This window comes from Ambystoma mexicanum, chromosome 9, assembly GCF_040938575.1.
Source record: "Ambystoma mexicanum isolate Mex_15411 chromosome 9, UKY_AmexF1_1, whole genome shotgun sequence".
Lineage (NCBI taxonomy): Eukaryota > Metazoa > Chordata > Amphibia > Caudata > Ambystomatidae > Ambystoma > Ambystoma mexicanum.
Genome location: NC_090931.1, coordinates 671,850,317 through 671,872,907, shown reverse-complemented (window position 1 = coordinate 671,872,907; position 22,591 = coordinate 671,850,317). Strand labels below are relative to the sequence as shown.

Genomic DNA, 22,591 nt, shown 5'->3' with positions numbered 1-22,591 from the left:
GCCTGCAGTTTAGGGATCCCTGGGGCAGATGGGTGCCCATCTGCCCTAGGGACTGGGCCTTAGGGAGAAAAAAACAAGGGAAAAATCAATGGATGGTGTTGGGGGAGTGCCCCCCCTCCAATAGACCACAAGGGATTTTTTTCTATGGAAAGGGGGTGTCCATCCCCCCCACCCAAAAGGGACTGGGGGCCATGGTATGCACCCTTCCCTGGGGGCAGTTATCTGCACCTAGGAAGGGGCATCTGACCCAGGGAGGGCTGCATAAAATGCTCCCCTCTTATCCGCCCCCATGGAGGGCTGATTGAGATGGCCCCCCTTTCATTTGGTGTGGGGAGGCGGGGAATGGGGGGGGAGAAGAGGGCCACCCCCCCTTTACATTGGAAAATTCCCTGGAGGTTTAGGGTTCCCCTCAGCCCCCCCTAAAGTGTAGTGTATCATTTTCAATGTTTTTCTTCGTTTACCAAACTTCCCTTGGTGCAGATGGGCACATTAGTGTGGCAATCTGCCCCCAGGGTGCCCAAACCTTACTGTCCCACCCACTGGGGCGCCTGTCCCACATTTATTGGTGTCCTTCTCCCCCCACCCCAAATGAAGGGGGGGGGGTGTACCTCACGCAGCCGTTTGTAGGAGGCCCAGGGAGGCCTGCATGTGGTGCCCCCCCCACCCATTTGGGGTGAGGGGGGAGAGGGCCACCACAAAATGTCCGACAGGCCCCCCCAATGGGTGGGGCAGTAGGTTTTGGGCACCGTGGGGGCAGAATGGCACACTTGTGCCCATCTGCGCCAAGGGGAGTTGGGTAAACTAAGCAAAAAAGTGGAAATGCTAGACAGCATTATAGGGGGGCAGTGGGGCACCCCAAAGTGCTGGGGAGTTTTGTAATGAGAAGGGGTGGTGGCGCTCTGCCCGCCCCCACCCAAAATGGCATGGGGGCCATGTCGTGCAACCCTCCCTTGAGGCAGACATCTGCTCCTAGGAGGGCTACATGAGATGCGCCGCCCTTCCATTGGGGGTGGGTGGGTGGAGAGGTGTACCCCCTTCACATTACAAAATTCCCCAGTGGTTTAGGGTGCGCCTCAGACCCCCCCCAAAGTGCAGTCTGCCATTTTGAATTTCTTTCTTCGTTTACCAAACTTGCCTTGGTGCAGATGGGCACATTGGTGTGCCAATCTGCCCCCATGGTGCCCACCCCCCCCAAAGTGTAGTCTGCCATTTTGAATTTCTTTCTTCGTTTACCAAACTTGCCTTGGCGCATATGGGCACATTGGTGTGCCAATCTGCCCCCAGGGTGCCCAAACCCTACTGCCCCATCCATTGGGGGGGCCTGTCTGAAGTTTTGGGGTGCGCCTCTCCCCACACCACAAATGGAGTGTGGGGGGGCACCTCTAGGAAGGGGCAAATGTGTTTTAATTGGGAGGGGAGGGGTGTGGTTCAGTAGACCACCAGGGATGGCTTGCAACGTGGGGTGGGGGGGGTGAGGGGGGCATGATTGGAAAGTATGAGTAGATTTGTTTTTGCTGGGGTGACCGTAGGTAACTTTGTTTCGTTTACAGCTTTCTCTACACAAGCAGCTGCAACGTTATGGGAGTACTGTTTTTTTATTATTCTATGGTTAGGGCCCACTGTCAGTGGGGTGAGTGTAGAAAAAGTTTACAGCTTTTTCTACACGAGCAGCTGCAACGTTATGGGAGTACTGTTTTTTTTATTATTCTATGGTTAGGGCCCACTGTCAGTGGGGTGAGTGAAACTGGGCCTGGATTGATGGTGGTGTGGGTGGGAATGGGCTGTATGGGCAGATATTTTGGTGGGCTGGGACACAATTGCAGGGGGAGGCCACAAATTGCCCCCCATGCCAGCAGAACATTGGTTTTTCCCTGGGAGCGGATGTCTCCCATGCGGGTTGTCCGTCTGCAAGCCAAGGCTGCATCTATGGCTGTGCTACGTTACAGATGTCACCTCCAGGGAGGAATGGGGATCCTGCCGGGGCTCCCTGAAGCTGCTGCTGTGCTTAGGGGACGGTAAACCCACATGGTACATGGATGCCCAGGCCGGGGACATCACCTCCACCTGTCCTGGACTTGTGGCTGGGCTGCATTACAGCTTTTTCCTTCGGGGAGGTATTGGCACACTGCCGGGACTCCCTGGTGGGGAGAAGCTGTAACGCAGGCCAGCCAGAGCTCCAGCAAAGTCTGCGGTAATGTCCCTGGCCTTGGGCACCCTTCTCCTATGTGGGTCTTTGGCAGAGCTTGTGGGTAATACATTCTGGGGAGATTTGCGCAAGTCAGATCTCTGGATTCCCACGGGTGTCCTCTTTTGGGAAATGCATGGGATTCCCCGTTTTCCTTACTAGCTTCGACAGCCTAGGCCCAAATCTGTATGGTGTGCACATGAGTCAAAATCCTGCTGTGCGAAAAGAGTTGGGGTTACCCGTGTTTTCGGCTTAGTCCCTTTGCACCCTGGTGGGTGCACCCACACATGTAACGTACTGTTTTCGTCGGGGACACCTGTGGGAACGCGGGAAGGTATGACATCTGTTGTTGGCAACGCGTTTGGTTGAGTGGCCAGAAGGAAATGTTTCTGAAATTGGCTGGAAATAAAGAATTCTCAGACATTTTGCTCTGGACACCCACCAAAACACGCCGCCAACAACACATGGCCTACTGTCCAGCGTTGCCACAGGTGTCCTGATGAAAACGGTACCTCACATGTGTGGGTGCACCTACCTGGGCGCCAAGGGGAAAGCCTAAAACACGGCTAACCCCAAGTCTTTTCCGACAGCTGAATTTCAGGATTTTTTCTGAAGCGCACACCATATAGATGGGCCTAGGATGTCCAAGCCACCAAGGAAAACTGGGAACCCCATGCATTTCTGAAAAGAGGACACCCATGGGAATCCACAGAGGTCTGACTTGCAAAAATCGGCCCAGAATTCATCACCCATAACTCCCGGCCAAGTCCAAATTTGGGGTGAAAAAAAAAAAACACAATTTCCCCACATTTCCATCTGCCCACCCATCAAAATTCGCCAACAACACCTTTATTTTACATTTTGAAAGCGCTCACACAGCTCGCGGGCATAGAGGCACTGTTACAGGAATTGTTTGCTTCCTAGTTGCGTATAATTGTTTTTGTCTTAGTTGCGTATTTATAACACGCTTAAACACCTAGAGGTTTCTAAGCGCGGACACGGGGATTGAATCTGTGTTGCTTCGTGTTCTCTTGCTTCCAAGGCACGCACGATGCCGCTTGGCCTACCGTCCCGCGTTCCGACAGGTGTCCCGACGAAAACTGTACCTCACTCGTGGGTGCGCCTACCTGGACGCAAAGGGGAAAGCCTACAACACGGCTAACCCCAAGTCTTTCGGCACAGCATAATTTCAGGAATTCTGCGCATGCGCACTGGGCCTAGGGTGTCCAAGCCGCCAAGGAAAGGAACAAGTTACTTACCTGTAACTGTTGTTCTCCAGCATGGGTCTGGCATGGATTCACATGCTCATGAATATTCCCCGTCGTCAGGCTGGGAATCCTCGGTAAAGAAAAAACCAGTATCAGTTTCGTTTCTGATCTGTCTTTCGCAGTAATAACCAATCACTGGTCTCTGCGTCATACTGACCACAGCCAATGACTGCCCTCTACCTAAGCACCGCCTCTGGCAGCCATCTTCAGATTTGGAAGCACGTGAAGTGGCAGTATGACCAAGTGAAGAGCCGCAGAGGGGTAGGCGGGAGGGTTCGCATGTGAATCCATGCCAGACCCATGCTGGAGAACAACAGTTACAGGTAAGTAACTTGTTCCTTCTCCAGCATGGGGTCTGGCATGGATTCACATGCTCATGAATAAAGAATACATAGCAGTACACACATGCACAACCACGGGAGGTGGCAAAGGCTCAACATTAAGCATCACATCAACTCAACATTAAGCATCTTACCTCCTCACCAGGCTCACCTCAGGCGAACAGGTTGCGCAGCACTGCTTGGCCGACCCTGGACTCCTCCCTGGAATCCCGGTCGACGCAGTAGAATTTCGTGAAGGTGTGCGTCGACCTCCACGTAGCAGCCCTGCATATGTCCAGCAGGGGCACACCAGATAGGAACGCCGTGGTAGCTGCGATCGCTCTGGTGGAATGGGCTCTCGGACGGCCAGGCAGCGGTCGGTTTGCCAACCGGTGACAGCACATGATACAGCCGGAGAGCCATCTGGAGATGGAAGCCTTCGAGAGAGCCTTCCCCTGATTGACAGGTCCAAAGTTCACAAAGAGTTGTGACGTCTTCCGAAAACCCTTCGTGCGGTCCACGTAGAACTTCAGCGCTCTAGCTACATCCAGCGAGTGCAAAGTCCTCTCAGCCGGCGACGAAGGCGACGGGAAGAACACAGGTAACACCAAGGGTTCGTTGAGATGGAAGTCCGACGGTACCTTGGGCATGAAGGAGGGGTGCGTCCTGAGCACTACCCTCGTGTCGTGGAAAGTCAAGTACGGGGCCTTGCAGGAAAGGGCCTGGATCTCTCCCACTCGTCGTGCGGAGGTGATGGCCACAAGAAAAGCTGTTTTCCACGATAGAAACTTCAACGGGGCCGAGTGCAGAGGCTCGAACGGAGGTCCCAATAGCTTGGTCAGCACCACGTTGAGCTCCCACGCCGGGGCCGGAGCCTTCACCGGCGGGAGCGATCTGAACAGTCCCTTCATGAACTCTTTCACCAGACGATGAGACCACAAGGACGTCCGGCCCGTGGTTCTGGTGTATCGGGAGATCGCAGCAAGATGAATCTTGATGGACGCATGTGCCAGACCAGCTTTGGCCAGCGTCAGCAGGTACGGCAGTACTTGGGGAGCCGTAATCCGTAGAGGGTTAATCTTCTGTGCGTGGCACCAGACAGAGAACCTCTTCCATTTGTGTCCGTAGCATTTAAGAGTCGAGGACGCCCTGGCCTTTGCAAGAACCTCTCTGTATTCGGCCGGTATGTCGTATCCTCCAAACTCTAGTGCTGCAGGAGCCAGGCCTGCAAGTTCAGCGACTTCGGGTCGTGGTGGAGGATGGCGCCTCCTTCCCTGGAGAGTAGATCCGCGTCCGCCGGCAGCTTGATCGGCGGGGACGCTGACAAGTCCAGAAGGTCCGGGAACCATATCTGCCTCGGCCACGCAGGTGCGACGAGGATCATCCTGCACCGTGACCTCTTGAGCTGGTTGACGAGCCGGATTAGCAGAGGCAAGGGAGGGAACGCGTAGAGGAACAGGCCCTCCCAGGGGAACGAGAAAGCATCGCCCATGCTCCTCGTCTGGGGAAACCTGCTGGCGAACCTCCGGCACTTGGTGTTCGTCGCCGTCGCGAACAGGTCGATCTGGGGTGTGCCCCACCGTCGGAAGAGGCGATCCACCAGATCCTGCCGTAGTTCCCACTCGTGGCACGAGCGCAGCTCCCTGCTGAGTGAGTCGGCGATGGTGTTTTTTATCCCTGCCAGATGAAACGGCACCAGAAAAATCCCTTGGGCGACGGCCCAATGCCACAGGTCCTGTGCCTCCTTGGACAGCGCTGGGGACCTGGTTCCGCCCTGTTTCCTGATGTAAAACATGGTGGTGGTGTTGTCGGTGAAGATCCTCACCACCTTGCCCTTGAGGGACGGAAGGAAGGACCTGAGGGCCCAAAACACTGCACGGAGCTCCAGGACGTTGATATGTAGGGACTTCTCCGTCGGGAGCCAGAGTCCCCTTGCGTGCAGATTTTCGGTGTGCGCTCCCCACCCTTCCAGGGAGGCATCCGTGGTCACAGTCTCCTGGTGGGCTGGGGTCTGGAAGTCCATGCCCGCCGTCAGATGCGCGCGGGTGCCCCACCACCGTATCGCTCGTCGGAAACTCTCGTCGAGCTTGATCCTTTCCTCGAAGCTGCCCGTCGTCTGGATCCAGCGCGCATCCAGGAATTCTTGCAACGGGCGCATCCGGAGCCTGCACATGGGAATGAGGTAGATGCAGGAAGACATCATCCCGAGGAGGGACTTGATGGACCTCACTTTGGCCGCTTCGGCCACCAACATCCGTTGCACCTTGCCCAAGATGGTCCTGGTCCTCTCCTCCGACGGGGAGGCCAGAAGGGACACTGTGTCGAGCCTCGCTCCCAGAAACAGTGCGACTTGCGCGGGCACCAGGTGGGATTTGGCGTAGTTCACGGAGAATCCCAGGTCCGTGAGGAGTTGGACGGTCCTTGCCGTGTGGACCACGGCGAGCTCCCTCGTCTTGGCGCGGATGAGCCAGTCGTCCAGGTAGGGGTAGACGTGGATCCCCTCGCGGCGCAGCTGCGCCGCCACCGGTGCAAGGCACTTGGTGAATACCCTGGGTGCCGACCGTAGTCCGAAGGGAAGGGCTTTGAACTGGTAATGACGCCCTTGGACCACGAATCTGAGGAATTTGCGGTGCCCCTTTAGGATGGGAATGTGGAAGTAGGCATCCTCCAAATCCAACGACGATAGGAAGTCTCCTTCCTCCAGCTGACCCAGGACGTGCTGGAGGGTGACCATCCGGAACTTCTGCGCCTTGATGAACTTGTTCAGACGTCGCAGGTCCAGGATGGGGCGCCATCCTCCCGTCTTCTTCTTCACGAGGAAGTATCTCGAGTAGACTCCGGAGCCCCGAAGCCTCTTTGGGACGAGTTCGATGGCGCCCTTTCTGAGCATCGCCTTTACCTCCAGGAGAAGTTGAGGGACGTGAAGTTCTTTCCTGGCCACGGGGGGGACGCGCGGGCTCCTTCTTTGAAACTCGAGCGCGTGGCCCCGGGCCAGGGCGTCCAGCACCCAACGGTCGGTGGAGATGGACTCCCACACGCTGACGAAGCCCGCCAGCCGGCCTCCCACCGGGGTGCTTCGGTGGGGGCCCGACCCCACGGCCGGTTCAATCCTGCTTGGACGCGGCCTTGCCGCCTTGACCTCCTTGGCGACGACGGCGGGGTCCGCTAGACTTGCCTCGTCCTCTGTAGGCCTCTTGCGACGACGAGCGGGCCGCTTGACGGTAGGAAGCGAAACCGCCGCCGGAACCTTTGGAGGCGCCCTTGCCTCCCCCGCTCCGAAAGGGCGTCCGTCGTTGCAGGACTCCAAGGGCCCGGGCCGTCTCAGTATCCGCCTTGATGGCCTGAAGGGAATCGTCCACTGTCTTCCCAAACAGGTTGTTCCCGTCGAAGGGCATGTCCAGGACTCTGGTCTGGACGTCCTGCCGGAAGTCCGTAGCTTTGAGCCATCCACGACGTCGAAGGCAAACACCGTTGCCCAGCTGGCGGAATCCAGTGTCGGCGATGTCCGTCGCCACGGTGATGGCGTGGTCCGAGGCCACCTCACCTTCCTGCAGGATCTCAAGGGCCTCCGCCCTCTTGTCGTCCGGCAGACAATCCAGCAGGGGAGCCATCTTGTACCAGAGCTCCCTGTCGTAGCGGGCCACGATAGCCAAGGCGTTGGCCGCTTTAATCGTCGTCGCTGCCGACGAGATGACTCTACGCCCCATAGTATCCAATTTCTTTCCCTCGCCGTCCGGCGGGGAAGTCGATGTGGAGGCCGCACCCCCCCCCGCTTTCTTCCTGGCTGCCGCGGAGACGACGGAGTCCGGGGTAGGCTGCGCCCGGAGGCATAGGGGGGCCGTGTCCGGGACCCGGTACTTTTTCTCGTACCGGTCTCTTCTAGCTGGCGTCGTGGAAGGGTTCTTGAGGAGGGAAAGGCCCTCATCCCAAATGTCGTCCAACAGAGGCACTGCGAGGACCGTCTTCCTCTTGGCCTCGCGCCGCTGATAAAGGAAGCCTTCCTTTTTCTTCTCCTCAGGGAAGAGTTGGAAAAGCTCGGAAGCCCTGGAGATCATGGAGTGGAAAGATCCGATCTCGTCGGGCGGAGAGGCCCTGGTGGGAGGCGACGACGGAAAATCCTCGTCGTATGCCTCGTCGTCCGTACCCGTCGCTGCCGTGTCAGTCCCTGTATCATCCCCTCGGGTGGACGGGGAGGAGGGCTGGAAGGGGCGCGACGGTTGAAAAGGAGGTGGTGGATGGATCCTTCTTTTCTTGGTAGGGGGAACACCAGAAGGTCCCGGTTCTGGATCCCCCGACGGGAGAGGTTCCTCCGTCGGTAACGGTAGCCTCGTCCTTATCTCGGAGCATAAGGACTGTATGGCCAACAAAATGGCCGCCGAGTTGTCTTGCGGCGCTGGCAGAGGGGAATCCGACGGGCGAGCAGGGGCCCCGTCGGTATCCTCGACGATGTCGTCGTCGTCACCTGCGTCGGGGTCCATTCCGACGGGCTGGCCTTCTTCCACGCCTAGGCCGTGGCTTATGACCTCGATCAGCTCCTCTTCTGAGGTTGAGGCCGACTCTACGACGACGCCCTGCCCCCCCTTCTTCCCCACGGAGGGTTTCACGGGGGTCCTATCGATGGGCACAAAGGAAGACTCCCTCCGAGGAGGCAGGGAGATTCTGGGCCCTGAGGTCGCCACCACTGGTGCAGCCACCACAGGCTGAGCCAGGGCCGCCGCGACCGTTTCGATAGAGGGCTTGGTCGGATGGATCAAGGCCTTCATCACCTTAGGTGCGCTCACCGCCTTATCCTTGAGGGAGGGGGCACTGCCACGCTCCTCCTCTGCCTTAGAGCTCGACCGGGGCCTCTCCAGGAGCTTCGCCGGGTGCTCGGCCTTCCTCTTACCCGACCCAGAGCGTTGGCTCGTGGTTGATGGTGCCGGGGAGGGTGCGCCCTGCCTGGCGCCCGTAGAGCCCGACCGTTCGGCGCTCCCGGTGCCAGCGGACTCGCGGTGCTTGGCCTTATGTTGGGCCCCCGTCGCCGGGGCGCCCTCAAAGGTCTTAGAAGACCGCTCGGATTTCTTCTTCTTCTCGCCAGACGGGCTCTTACCCTCCAGCCAGTTGGCGAGACGTTGATGGCGGTCCTTCATGGTCCGTTCCGACATGTTGCCGCAAAACGCACAGTCCTTCTCCACGTGCGTCTTGTCCTCATGAAGGCAGTAAAGGCAGAAAGAGTGTTCGTCCTCCTTGAAGACGTTCTGCAGCTGGCATCCAGGGCAGACCCTGAACAGCTTTCCGGGCGTCGAGCTTCCCTTCTCCTGGGCCATCTCCGAGACAGGGCCTGAGAAGCTTCTGGAGTCCTCCGAAGTGTAGCTCGACGAAATCTTCACCCTTGAGGGGCACAGATGAATCCGACACGGGTCCCCGTTGATCGGATGTAGGATCGGTGGAGCTTGAGGCTCTTTTGACCGAAAGAATCGAAGTTTTTTGTAAAAAGCGCGAAAAAATAGCACTAACGCTCGAGAGCAATAGCACGAGGATCCCAACACATGAACGTGCAGTAAAAATCTGAAGATGGCTGCCAGAGGCGGTGCTTAGGTAGAGGGCAGTCATTGGCTGTGGTCAGTATGACGCAGAGACCAGTGATTGGTTATTACTGCGAAAGACAGATCAGAAACGAAACTGATACTGGTTTTTTCTTTACCGAGGATTCCCAGCCTGACGACGGGGAATATTCATGAGCATGTGAATCCATGCCAGACCCCATGCTGGAGAAGCAGGGAACCCCATGCACTTACGAAAAGAGGACACCCGTGGGAATCCACAGAGGTCTGCCTTGCGCAAATTGCCCCAGCTTTTATTAGCCACACTCCCCGACAAAGTGAAATTTGGTGGGGAAAAAACAGTGTTCACTTTGTTGGTTGTTTTGGGTAATAAAATTTGGGCCGCTTCGTGCAAGTCAGACCTCTGTGCATTCCCACGGGTGTCCTCTTTTCAGAAATGCATGGGGTTCCCAGTTTTCCTTGGTGGCTTGGATACCCTAGGCCCAAATCTGTATGGTGTGCACATGAGTCAAAATCCTGCTGTGCGAAAAAAAAGAGTTGGGGTTACCCGTGTTTTCGGCTTCGTCCCTTTGCGCCCCTGCAGGTGCACCCACACATGTGAGGTACCGTTTTCGTCGGGACACGTGTGGGAACGCGGGAACGTAGGCCATGTGTTGTTGGCGGCGTGTTTCGGTGGGTGAGCCGAGTGAAATATGTAGAAATTGGGGTTTTTGGGTAAAATTCTAGGCCGATATGCGCAAATCAGACCTCTGGATTCCCACAGGTGTCCTCTTTTCAGAAATGCATGGGGTTTCCTGTTTTCCTTGGTGGCTTGGACACCCTAAGCCCATCTCTGTATGGTGGCCCTTCTGAAAAAATCGTGAAATTCAGCTGTCGGAAAAGACTTGGGGTTATTACAAAATATATGGGGGCAAAGGGTAAAGTTAACAGGGAATGCCCTTATTAAATCAATTTTTTAACACGAAAGGTTTGGACAATTACCAACTGTATTCCAATTTAGGTGAAAACAACCAAAGTCTAGTCTATTTTCCAAAGTCAGGTAATCAACTAGTTCATTGGAATAATACCACTGTGGTTGATGGCACACTTAGTTGTCACAGAGGGAAGTACTGTGGTTTTTTTTATTTTTGGCGGCAGAGGTACAAAGGCACACACAAGAGGCAACAAACTTATACAGCAGTTACATCGTAGAGCAGTACAACAATTACGATACAGCAATCTCAGCATATACAACATGGCAATACCTGAGGAGGAGCAACAGTGGGGCTTCGATCAGTGGGGTCAGAGCCCGATGGGGCAGGGGACATACCGGACACGGGGGTGTCCTTGCTGAGGTTAAGGTAGGTGTTAAATTCGCTCCAAATATTCCTGGGGCGAGATTGGGCGGGGAGCGTAGTTAAATAATCTTCCTCGCAATTCCGTGCCCAGGTGAGTAAGCAGAGCCACTTGTGATAGGACGGGGGAGAAGAGCATTTCCAACTCTGGAGTATACACTTTTTGGCGATCATGCAACTTATATTCAGAAATTTGGCCAGACGTCCGGAGCCATCGGTTTTCCAGGCCCCGAACAAAACCGCCAGTGGGTCAGGGTCAACCACGGTGTCAGTTATTGCGGAAAGCGTTTTCAGTATGCTATCCCAAAACCCCAGCAGCTCCCTACAGGCCCAAAACATATGCAAATGGTCAGCTTCCTCCGCACCACACCGGGGGCACAGGGTAGCCGCGGTGCGGATGAACCTTGTGGTCCCACGTGGGGTGTAGTAAAGCCTGTTGAGTAGTTTGTACTGCATGGCGCGGAAGCGAAAGTTGAGGGAGACCTTTTTGGTGTGTAGGCACATTTCGCCCCAGGCAGCATCGGATATCTCCAGACCCAGTTTGCCCGCCCAATCGTCCCGCGCTCGGAGAACTGGGGTAGAGGCATTCTACTGCAGGATCTTGTATAGTGAGGAGACGACGCCGAAGTTGACAATGTAAGCAATTGCCGGATTATCTGGAGGCTCATCCGGGAATGAGGGCCATGTAGAGCGAAACGCTGCCCATAGTCTATAGTATTGGAGAGTCTCTAAGGCGGATCTGGTGTGGCCCTGTTTCCATGTTTGGGGGTCTATAAATCTACCTTCGGGGTAAAAGTCGGCCAGTGCCTGATATCCCAGGGCCCCCCAGTGTTGGGCTAACGCAATGTCACGTGTGGGTTCTAGGCCGGGAAAATCCCACACCGGGAGCCATTTGTAATAAGGGGAGGACTCGGAGGCTGGATCCAGCAGACGCTTCCAGGCCCCAATGGTCGTACCAACAGGGTCAATAGGAGAGTCAGGTGTGTAGCGACGATGTAATATGAGGGACATCATGTTGGTGTCGATAGCCGCAAGCCGCTCCAATTTGACATGCGGCCGTGTCGGAGAGCCGGGGTACCAGTGGGTGGCATGCTGGGCCTGGGCCACGGTCCAGTAGAGAACCAGGTTTGGAGCCGTGAGACCCCCCCTGCTTATATGGGAGCGCCATGTCCGACCACTTCTTGCGCACTGCGCCGGAATGCCATAGGAACTGCGCGCATAGTGTGTGTAGTTTGGTGAGGTATCCCTTCCCAGGCCATATAGGAACGTTACCGAAAGTGTAAAGGAACTTAGGAAGCAGAATCATTTTAATGAGAGAGTCGACCCGCCATGGACAATGGGAGAGAGCGCCACCTCAACATTTTGGCCTCAGCCGACTGTGCTACGGTCCCATAATTGTCGGTCAGTAGGGTAGGTTTAGTTCAGGATATCTGCACACCTATGTATCTGATGCCATCCGGGGACCAGAGGAGGGGGTACTCAGTAGTGGGTCGGTGGGTAGATTTGGTAAGCGGAAGATCTCAGACCTTGAATAATTGATCGTGAAACCAGAGTACGTGCCGATGCGCGTGATATCCCTTAGTATGGGATGCAAGTGGGTTGTGGGCTCTCTGATGTACAATAGCACGTCATCCACGTATAAGGAAATTATTTCGGGGTCATCTTTCAGCCTTATTCCCTTGCGGGCGTGGCGTGCACGCACATAGTCCGCCATTGGCTCTATTGCGAGTGCAAAAAGAATCGGGGAGAAGGGGCAACCCTGTCGGGTGCCCCGAAACAGCGTGAAAGGGTCAAATGTCAGAGAGTTGGCCCTTACATGTGCTACAGGGGAGGCGTATAGCAGTTTAATGAACCAGATCATGTTTGGGCCAACGCCCATTGTCTCCAGCACCAACCACGTGTAGCTCCACGAGACCATGTCAAAGGCCTTCTGGGCATCTAGGGTTACCGCCACAGCCTGGGCATCCTGATCTATACGGGACAAAACATTGAACAGTCTCCCGATGTTATGGGAGGTGGACCTGCCGGGGACAAAGCCTGCCTGATCCTCGTGGACTAAGTGTGGCATGATAGGCAGAAAACGTTTCGCATGGAAGGAGGAAGGATGGAGACCAGAGTGCTTCGTCCCAGACCTCGAGTAGTCTGGGGGCCAGTATGGCCACGTGCTCTCGATAGAACTCGGCAGTGAGGCCGTCAGGCCCCGGCGCCTTGCCCTTGGGCAGATTTGAGATGGCCGTCACTATCTCGTCAAGAATGATCGGGGAATCCAACTGGTCGCGGGTGGCAGGGGATATTTCAGTAGTGGGAATCTGGGCAAGCAACTCTCGTATGTGTTGTTCAGTGTGTTCGGCAGGTTGGGAATACAGGGACCTATAGAACTCGGTGAATACCTCCAAAATCTGTTGATCCGCCCATTGTGCATTGTCGAAGTGGTCCTTGATGGAGGTGATCTGAGTTCGGCCGAACTCCCCCCTCACCAACGCTGCCAGTGTCTTTCCCGGCCTATGCCCCTCACCGTATTTCCTGGCGGCCAGTGGTCGGCTGAAGTACTGGATTTCACGGGTGTCGAGTGAGTTAAATGCTTGCAATTCCTCGCTAATTTGGGACAGTATGGTGGGGTCAGCCCCTGTGGAGCATTGTTGCTCCAGTTGCTTCAATTTGGCTTCGGAGCGGCTGAGGGCCGCGCAAATTGTTTTCAATAACCCAGCCTCCCGTGAGATGGACATTCCCCTAATGTACACCTTAAAGGCATCCCACCGGATCGCCGCCGAAGTGCCCTGGAGAGAGTTGCGCTCAAAGAAGGATTCGATGTCAGCCAGAATTTCGGCTTTGAACACAATGTCCCTGAGGGCCTCGGATTTGAACCGCCAGGTGCTAAATGTTGGGACGGGCATGCTTAGCTTCACCGAGAGAGTCACTGGAGCGTGGTCCGATAGAGTACGGGGGAGGATCTGGGACCCCTCCACCCTGCCCATGGTTTCACTGGACAGGAAGAACAGGTCTATTCTGGACGAACTGTCATGTACAGACGAATAATAAGAGTACTCCCGGCCCTGGGGGTGTAATGCCCTCCAAACGTCGCATATGTTAAGTGTCCGCATGTGGCCGTGAAGTCTACGTGCCGCACTGGACAAGGCACGGGGGGCCGTGCCAGTTCTGTCCAGGACAGTGTCCAGAATGAGGTTCATGTCTCCCCCCCCCCATATAATCTGGATCCCTACATAGCCCAATAGTATATTGGTCACCACATCAAAGAACTCAGGAGAGTCGACATTGGGGCAATATGTATTGACAAGTAAGTATTCTTTGTTCACCAGGGTGCAGTGAAGTATGACGTAGCGACCCTCAGGGTCTATGTAGCTCTTATGTAGTATGAATTTGATCGATTTATGTACCATCGTGAGGACACCCCTGGATTGGGAGGAATAAGAGGTGAAGTATCTAGCGGGGCCCCATGACGGGGCCATGGTGCCCGGGATATGGGCGTTGGAGTGTGTCTCCTGTAGGAGTAGTACCTTGCAGCCATGCCTGCTTGCAAAGGCCATGATCTTACGAGCCTTGGTGTGATTGCTCAATTCGCGGACGTTCCAAGACATTATGACGGCGGACATTTCAATAGCAGATATATGAACTCACAGTACACATGTCAGTGAACATCCCAGGTCCAGCAATGGTGTGTGTTCCCAAGGTCAAAGACGGGAGTGCACACGTGGTTTACCTTCGTGCGTGCCGAGGGACCTCGATTGCCTATTTTGTGTAACGTCCCATACCCACCCTCCACCCTCACCACCAACCCAAACTTAGCAGTGTAAACAGAACCCACCCTCAACAATGCAGAGCTGGGCCGACCCCAACATGGCCCAGTCCGCCAAGAAGCCCAACCGGGGCTGGCCCGCAACAAGGGCATAACCAAAAGCAGTGCAATCGCAGTGGGGTGCGCTATTGCCGCGTAGTAGCACGCTGGGAACCAGCTGGTTCCGTTACAAAGCAAACAGTGTTTGCGGTCATATTGTAAATGTCTCCGTTTTCCTCAATCAAGTACGGGGGTCGATAGAAGGAACATAGCGGTTCAGCAGCCCGGCAACCAGGTGTGACCATAGACAGGTTCATGAGGCAGCCAGAGTGAATACAATCAAGTAAGCAGAGCGAAAAGCATTTGGTCCATGGCAGGAGTGAGAACAAGGCAAAAATTGCATAAGGGGGCATTGTACCCGCGGGGGATACAGAACGCAACCAGCCATAAATGCGAGCAAATAGTGGTATGAAACAAACAGAATATGGTCATTGCGAAAAAATAGCACAGATCAACATGGAGTTCAGTCATTGTTCATAGAGTCATCGACAGGAGGTTGCAGGGGAACATGTGCCTCAATGAATTTTACTGCTTCAGACGGCACAGTGAAGAAATATAACTTGTTGAACGTGAACTTCAAGCGTGCCGGGAAAAGTATGGCATAGGGAACATTTCTTTCTCTGAGGAGTTTCTTCACTCCAAGGAACTGGCGGCGCTCCTGCTGGACACCAGTTGAAAAGTCGGGAAAAATTCTGATCACTTGCGAGTCCATACTTAGCTCGCCCTTTTCCCGAGCGAGGCGGAGAATTAGGTCGCGGTCCTTGAAGCTCAAAACTTTCGCAATGATGGGCCTCGGGAAGTCTCCAGGCTTGGGCCGCGGCGAGAGCGCCTGGTGCGCCCTTTCAATGGTGAAGAAGGGTGACATGTCCGGATCGCCCAGTAGTTCCTTCAAAAGATTTGACCGCTGGTTCCAGCCTGCCCTTCAGCGCATTCTCCGGGACACCAATGATGCGTATATTATTTCTGCGCGACCTAGATTCAAGGTCATCACACTTGGCCTTGACCGCCTTCATGTCCGCAACCAGGGTAGACACGGTGCCCTGGAGCGTGGCTATGTTGTCTTCGTTGGTTCCAATTCTGTTCTCCGTCTCCATGATTCTCGACCTCTGCTGGTCCAATTTGGCTCTGAGCGATGCCATGTTGGCATTGATGTCATCGAGCTTTTCGTGGAAAGCTGCAAAGTTTCTAGCCATGGATTCCTTGATTGAGGTGAGGTCCGGGGTGGGTGCCTCAGCAGGGAGCACATCGGACACCTGGTCGTCCGACGTGTGGGCCGAGTCGGACCGCGGGGCGGGCTTGGCGAATTTGTCCATGGCCCCGGCTTTATTAGTGTTCCTGGATCTGTTGGACATCGTGGCAGATGATTTTAGGGCGTCGAGTGCTCAGAGTGGGGACCAGTGCGAGCGTGTTAAGGAGGCGCGCCGCAAGCTCCGCAGTCGGGGAAGCACGGATCAGTGAGGCAGGGCGCCAGGCCACAATTGCACATATGGAACGTAGGTGGAGGCGGCAGGGTCCGCGGCATCGGAATGGTGCGGAGCAGCCGCTATGACGCTCTGATGGTGGGCATCCGAGTAGGCGCAGCAAGAGGGACAGTAGAAGCAATGTTCAGTGGAATTGCAGGGCCCAGCCAGGGCCGCACCAGAACAGATATGGGTGGTCGACAGGCAGTGTAGCGCAGGCAGAAGGCAGACTCTATGTCCAATGTCCGGGCGTGGATCGAGGCCCACTAGGAGGGGGCACATGTAGTCTCGTGCAAACGGAGGCCGGCCGGGGTGCAGGGCAGCGACGGCGGGTATGGGCGCTCCACGGGGTGCGTAGCACGGACAAAAGGCTCCAGCCGTGGGTGGCAGATGGCGGTTGGGCGCAAGGATAATGTCGAATGCTGCGCACAGCAGACGGAGCAGCGCCTCACCTGGGGCCCTGTCAGCGAAGGGATGAATCTGCAGTTCTCCGGCGGGCTCACAGTCGAGCGAGGTAGGTCCAAGTATGGTGCTGAGGGCCGCACCGGGCGCACCCGCCGGAGGGTCCGTGCGCGGCCCAGCGAGGCGTCTCGGATATGGCGCGGGCAGGCCGGAGCAGAGCAGTGGGGGCCCAACCCAGGCCGCAGCACAGGCCAGCGGGGGCGCCGCCCGACCCGCGGCGCTCACGGTGCGGGTCGCAGGCAGTGCGAGGCGGACACCCCACAGGGCCTGGGCGATTGGGCGGGCAGCAGCAGCGAGACAGCCAGGCCAAGGAGAATGTCGCGGCGGCCGGTCGCGCGCCACCGCAGCCCCGATGGCGTTGCACACGCCGAACTCTGGCTCCGGGGGTCCGATCCGAGCCCAGATTGCAGTGGCACGTATCCGTAGTTGTGGAGGGCACAGGGGATCAGGAATCCAGGCGTAAGGAAGAAGCAGACCGCAGATGTCGTCAGATATGCAGCGGCAATACACGGAGCTAACAAGCTAGGCAGCCATCTTGACGGCTGCTCAACAGCGCCCCCAAGTACTGTGGGTTTTAACACCACAGGGGCAAGGCTGTGTGGGAGGACAGAAAAGGATAGAGTGGAATTCTGAATGTCCCTTCCTAGTCGGCTATTTTGTCCCTGTGTAGCGCTGCTGGACCGCCTACAAAAACAGGGGATGGAATAAGAAGAGAAACTAGCTTCTAAATATAATGCACCATTCAGCCTTGCAGCAAATGTGCCCTAAAACCACTCTCTCCCCCTATGTGTTTGCATGGGGAGAGACAAATACCAGGTCTAAAAACAGTGTTATTGTGATGGGGAACAACAACCACCTTGGGTTGTATACAAGTTTATGTATCCAAGGATTGTTAGTCACAACTCATCCACTGTGATTTTTAAAACAAGGAATATCACCAGGTCAGGTTGGGATCACTGAGCCTGTGTTTAGACCAACATTAAAAAGACAACAATTACAACATTCTCCACTTCGCCTTCTTTTTGATCTTCCTATTGGTCTAGCGAGTGGAGGATGGTAAAAAATTGCTCATATATAGAAAGTTAATTTGATATCTATCTTATGTAGCAATTACTGTCTACCGGTTTCAGCGGCTCATGTTTATTGGGTCGCTTTCTTCAGGACAGTCTTTTTCTATGTGTTTAACACCGGGGAAGAGTCTAGACTTTGGTTGTTTTCACCTAAATTGGAATACAGTTGGTAATTGTCCATACAAGACTTGGGGTTAGCCGTGTTTTAGGCTTTCCCCTTGGCGCCCAGGTAGGTGCACCCACACATGCAAGGTACCGCTTTCATCGGGACATGTGTGGGAATGCAGGAAGATATGACATTTGTTGTGTTTGCGTGGTTTTCATAACGTTTTGACCCATTTGCTGGTGCCCTTTTTCACACAACCCTTTAATTTCCCAAATGCGCCCTACATTTGGTCGCTGCTTTAGGCACCATACACTTTTGTAACCTGCACAAGTCACCTACCCTTGAAAAGGTCTGCCTGTGCTCTTTCAATAAATGTATGCTTGACGTTCCTCAACACATTGGTTTTCCTGATTTACATATGCTAAGTACGTCTGTTAAGGCTGTAAGCATAAAACTCCTGTGTACCATGGCTCAGTTTTTGGCTTGTGGTATAGCTCGTTTTGTGAAACACTACAAAAAATGTGTGATTTCCTAACTGCAAGAGTCGGGGTAATGTAGCGGAGCATTGTTTTTCTCAAAATTCAAGAAGCCATTGCCATACCAAGCCAACCATGTCCACCACATACCTTTTTTTCGGTCATTTTCCCTCTTTTTCCCCAAAATATGGAATTTTCCCCTACCTAGTTGCTGCCTGACCTGCGCAAGTCACCCCTTCCTAAACTTGCAATTTTGTCTACTTTTCAGAAATGTATGCCTTTCTGTCTCCAATTCGGCTTTCCTACCCTTTTCTTCCATTCCGTCCACACATGTGCAATTGGCAAAAATGGCCAACATCGCCTACCTCTCAAAACGGTTGATAACCACTTAAAAATATATTTTTTTTGTTTCCACTCAACCTGTTCTTGAAAGCCAGGAAATTGGGGAATTCTGCACAGCAAACCATTTGTTCCTAGCTCTTACAAGGAAAAAACCACAGGCTTCTTTGTGCATCATTTTATTGGCATTTTTTTGAGAAAAAATAAATAAAAAATGTCCCCCTTTTTGGTTATTTTCTCTCACCCCCCTACAGCAACCTAGGATTCCTGGGTGGCGCTACGACCGCCTACATGTGGGGAAAAGAAAAGGGGCCAAATTCGGCCAAGATATCTCATGTAACAAAAAAGTTACAAGGCATTAAATGGCAACATACCGAATTCACCAAAAAAGGCTGTGGCACTGGAGGGGGGTAGGGGGGAATGGAAACCCATGGCACTTAAAGGGTTAAACACTTCTACACTGTTGGCTTGGGTATTGCTGGTAGGTTTTTTGTTTTAAGAACGCTTCCCCAAAGGGTTTTTGGGCCTTCCACCAACTCACACGCTTGTTGTACTCCTGCTTCAACAAATTTACCTTTCGGTGTCTTTGAACAGTTCGAAATTCAGAATTGTAAATACGACCCTTCAGTCGCACGCAACTGAATCTGCCTGCTGTGAAGAAGCAGACGGCGGAGCGCTCTGGAGTCACTTGCACACAGTGTACTCACCGGGTAAGTCGCTCGTTCCTGCTCGTCATGGTGTTCACAGGTCTTCGGGTGTTGTGGAATCCTGCAGTTGGACGAACAGCTTCTTCTGGCCCTCCTCCACTCACACCACTCGTACCTGGATCCTGTGCTCCTCTGGGGAGGTTCAGGTGCCAGACACCTGGAACCTCTAGTGAGGGCACACTTCCCTTGCTTCTGCTTTCTGCTGCAGTACATCTGCAACAGGGACAGCTTGAGGCAAAGACCCTCTCAGGACCAGTCACTGCTGCTGGCTTCTCCCTGGTCCCGGCGCCTTTTCACGCCTGTAGCTTTCCCCTTCAGCTACATACACGGCCAGCTCTGCTTTCTCCTCTCCTGCTGCTCCAACGCCTGCACGTGGGGTTGGGGGGCTTTTTAGGTCATCTTCACTTATTAGCTGACCGCTCCTACAGCAGTGTTCCTCTGCATACCTCTTCCTCTTCCCAGTAATGAGGGAAATATGGGACTTGAAGTCCCTTTCAACAAGGTCGTTTTTTATAACCTTTTCCACTTTGTATTAAGAGATTGGGTTTCGGGGGAAGTTAAACAGGGGGTTTCCTCTTTCTGCTGACCTTTTGACCTTGCCCTATGTGATCCTCCAGCGGAACACCACCCGCCAGGGTCGGCATCATGAAGTGTCTTCTTTCCCAGGGACACATAAGTAGGGTCCCAGGCCAGGATTCGATGGTTTTGGGTAGGGAATCAATACTGTTTCATCATATCATCCAATTCCAAATGATGCCCAATGTGCTTTACCTATTATTTAGGTGCCAACAACTGAATGATATTAATCTATCATGGCTTGAACTGCTGTGGCAATTGTTTTAATCTCTATTTTGTACTGTTTTATGGAATCTTTCCCAAAAAAAAGCATCAAATGCGTCATAGACAAATCCAAGTATAACAGGCATGAGCACTAGTCTTCTCAGGCTGTCTTCCAATCATGCTTACATTGCTTGAATTATCACAAGGCCCCCATTAACATGAGAGCAAGGCCTCTGCACCCACTGTAGAAGTTTTTTTTTTAATGTGAAAAGGTGTCCAAAAAAGAAAACGCTATGTTGGAGCTACACCTCCCTCTTCCCCTTCAAGGGAAAAAGGGAATCTCTAAGCTGCAGGACCATAGCTTGAAAACTCTCAGGACCTTTACAGGTAGATTCGAAAAAGGAACTGAATAGGACCCGCTGGGATCCAGCTACTTTTAGAATGAGCAAGTGTGCAAGGTCTACTGCCCTTAGAAAATGAAAAACAGACCGTGAACACATTTAAAATCTTTTAAATATCGAGAAATTATCTGAGGCGGATGGCAGCTCCTACTGGTAACATCCCACCACTGCACAACCGAGGAAAATAACGCCATTAGCACCTGGGTGCTATGGTCTCCTTAGATTGTAAAGAAAAAATGAAACGGACCTTGCACAGCAGTTCCTGAAGCTGCACTTGTGTCCCTTTTCTCTGTTGAGGATTCAGAAGTCATCAACGAAGTGTAGCGGCTTAAGCAATCGCGCGCATAGTCGTTTTTTTTATCTCAAGAGATCATAGCACCTACGTGTGAGATATGCAGGTGATAAGGGGCACAGGGTTTCTCGCAGAGCTGCACTAAGGTGGTTCAAAATGCAGGTTTATACCAAAGAACACAGTCCTTGTACCAAGATTTCTGATTGGCTAGCGCTCCTCTCTACAACCAAAACCCCCCCTCCCTCCCCCAACGAGGAAGCGAATTATGAAACCTTTGATGTTCCATTTCTGGAAATTTAATATCCCTCATGAACAAAACCAGCATGGTGAGATTCTTTTGATTTTACCCAAATACGTCATCACCTGTAAAAGCCCTGTGACACGTCTGGGGCAGGAATGTCTAGGTCTAGTACAGCACCAGGTGAGCACTGTCGTCCAAAACTCCCATAGATCAACATTTCATAATCAATTTAATCTTCTAATTGAAGGGCTCAATTTTCTGAACCAATAAGACATTCAAACCAAAATGTATACACAAGTTGAGTTTATGGTACTCACCATCAACTGTTCTTCCTTGTCTCCCGTCTCTTTAATTATGATTTCAATCTCCTGATTCAGACCTTCTACACTGTTTCGGAAACGAGATCCTGATGCCTTGTTGATCGGAATTGTCACAGGAATAAGAACGCTCTTTTGGATAGGAGCCTAAAATGTTTTTTAAAAAGTTGGATAAGAGAATAGATGTAATTTAGGGTCTCTTCAATTTTTAGTTCTTGTTCCATTTCTGGATTTAGAGTACACCATGAAGAATTTGGAAAAAGAATTACTCACCTGTGCAGTTTTGTTTCCGATAAGGTGCATGTATGAACCTTTTCTAAACTAGAAAAGTAGGGCTGGCATCACAGACCTCAGAAAAAGAAAACTGCAGAGCAGGTTAGGTATCTCTGCCCTTGAGCAAACTGCATGAGTACTATTATCTCAGGTTCTCTGTTAAACGCAAGCTTTCATGCCCTTGAGTACACTGGCAAAACATACATGCACAGATTTCCTTAATCAGGTATGTGTACGTACACACACATTTGAAACACATTCAAAACTTTTAAACTCGTTTTCACATGCTTGGATCTGCTCCATTCGGGCATGAAGTTCTATGGTCCCACGGGGCCAGGGGGAGCAAGACTCAAGCCACAAGTAGCAATAGGCATACGACACAGGTGGAAAATCGGTGTTCCCATGGAGAACAGTTTTTAAGGAATGAGTAACTGACCTGTAACTCCTGTTCTGCAGCATGGGTCTTGCATGGATTCAGATGCTCATGAATATTCCCTGTCAGGCTGGGAATCCTCAGTAAAATTAAAGCTAAAACTGCTTGTTGCATCTATAACCTATTGCTGTGACTTTGGTTCATACTGCCCCAACCAATAACACTCATCCTCCTAAACTCCACCCCCTGGTGGCCATCTTCAGAATTAGTCGCGCACGTGGAGTGGCAATAGGAACCAACAGCCAGAGAGGGAAATAAGAGAGCATTTGCATGCGACTCCATGTAAGACCCATGCTGGAGAACAGGAGCTCCAGTTAAGTAATTCCTTCTCCAGCATGGGGGTCTTACATGGATTCACATGCTCATGAATATTACACAGCAGTACATATAATACAAAATCACAGAAGGTGGCAAGGCTCACAGAAACAAGACAATTTACTCCTCGAACAGACTCACCTCATGCAGACAGGTTGCAAAGCACCGCTTGGCCGACTCTGGACTCTTCCGTGGAATCCCTGTCGACACAGTAGAATCTAGTGAAGGTATGAGTAAACCACCAATTAGCAGCTCTGAGAGGAATGCTGTTGCTGCGATGGTTCTGGTGAAATCAGCTCTCTGCCGGCCTAATAGCGGTCTGTTGGCCAGACGATGGCAATGTGCAATACAGTCAGAGAGCAATCTGGAGATGGAAGTCTTGGACTGGGTCGTGGTGCAGGAATGACCCTCCGTCT

The 22,591-nt window shown here is 53.2% G+C and overlaps 1 protein-coding gene across 1 annotated transcript in view; it reads right to left on the bottom strand.

Annotated features, from left to right (window-relative positions):
- Positions 1-22,591, bottom strand: part of FAM117B (family with sequence similarity 117 member B) — a 675,983-nt gene that overhangs the window by 187,603 nt on the left and 465,789 nt on the right. Inside the window, exon 5 of the mRNA XM_069615514.1 lies at positions 21,155-21,301. Within this exon, the coding sequence (XP_069471615.1) occupies positions 21,155-21,301 (147 nt within the window). The remainder of the gene's footprint in view (positions 1-21,154; positions 21,302-22,591) is intronic.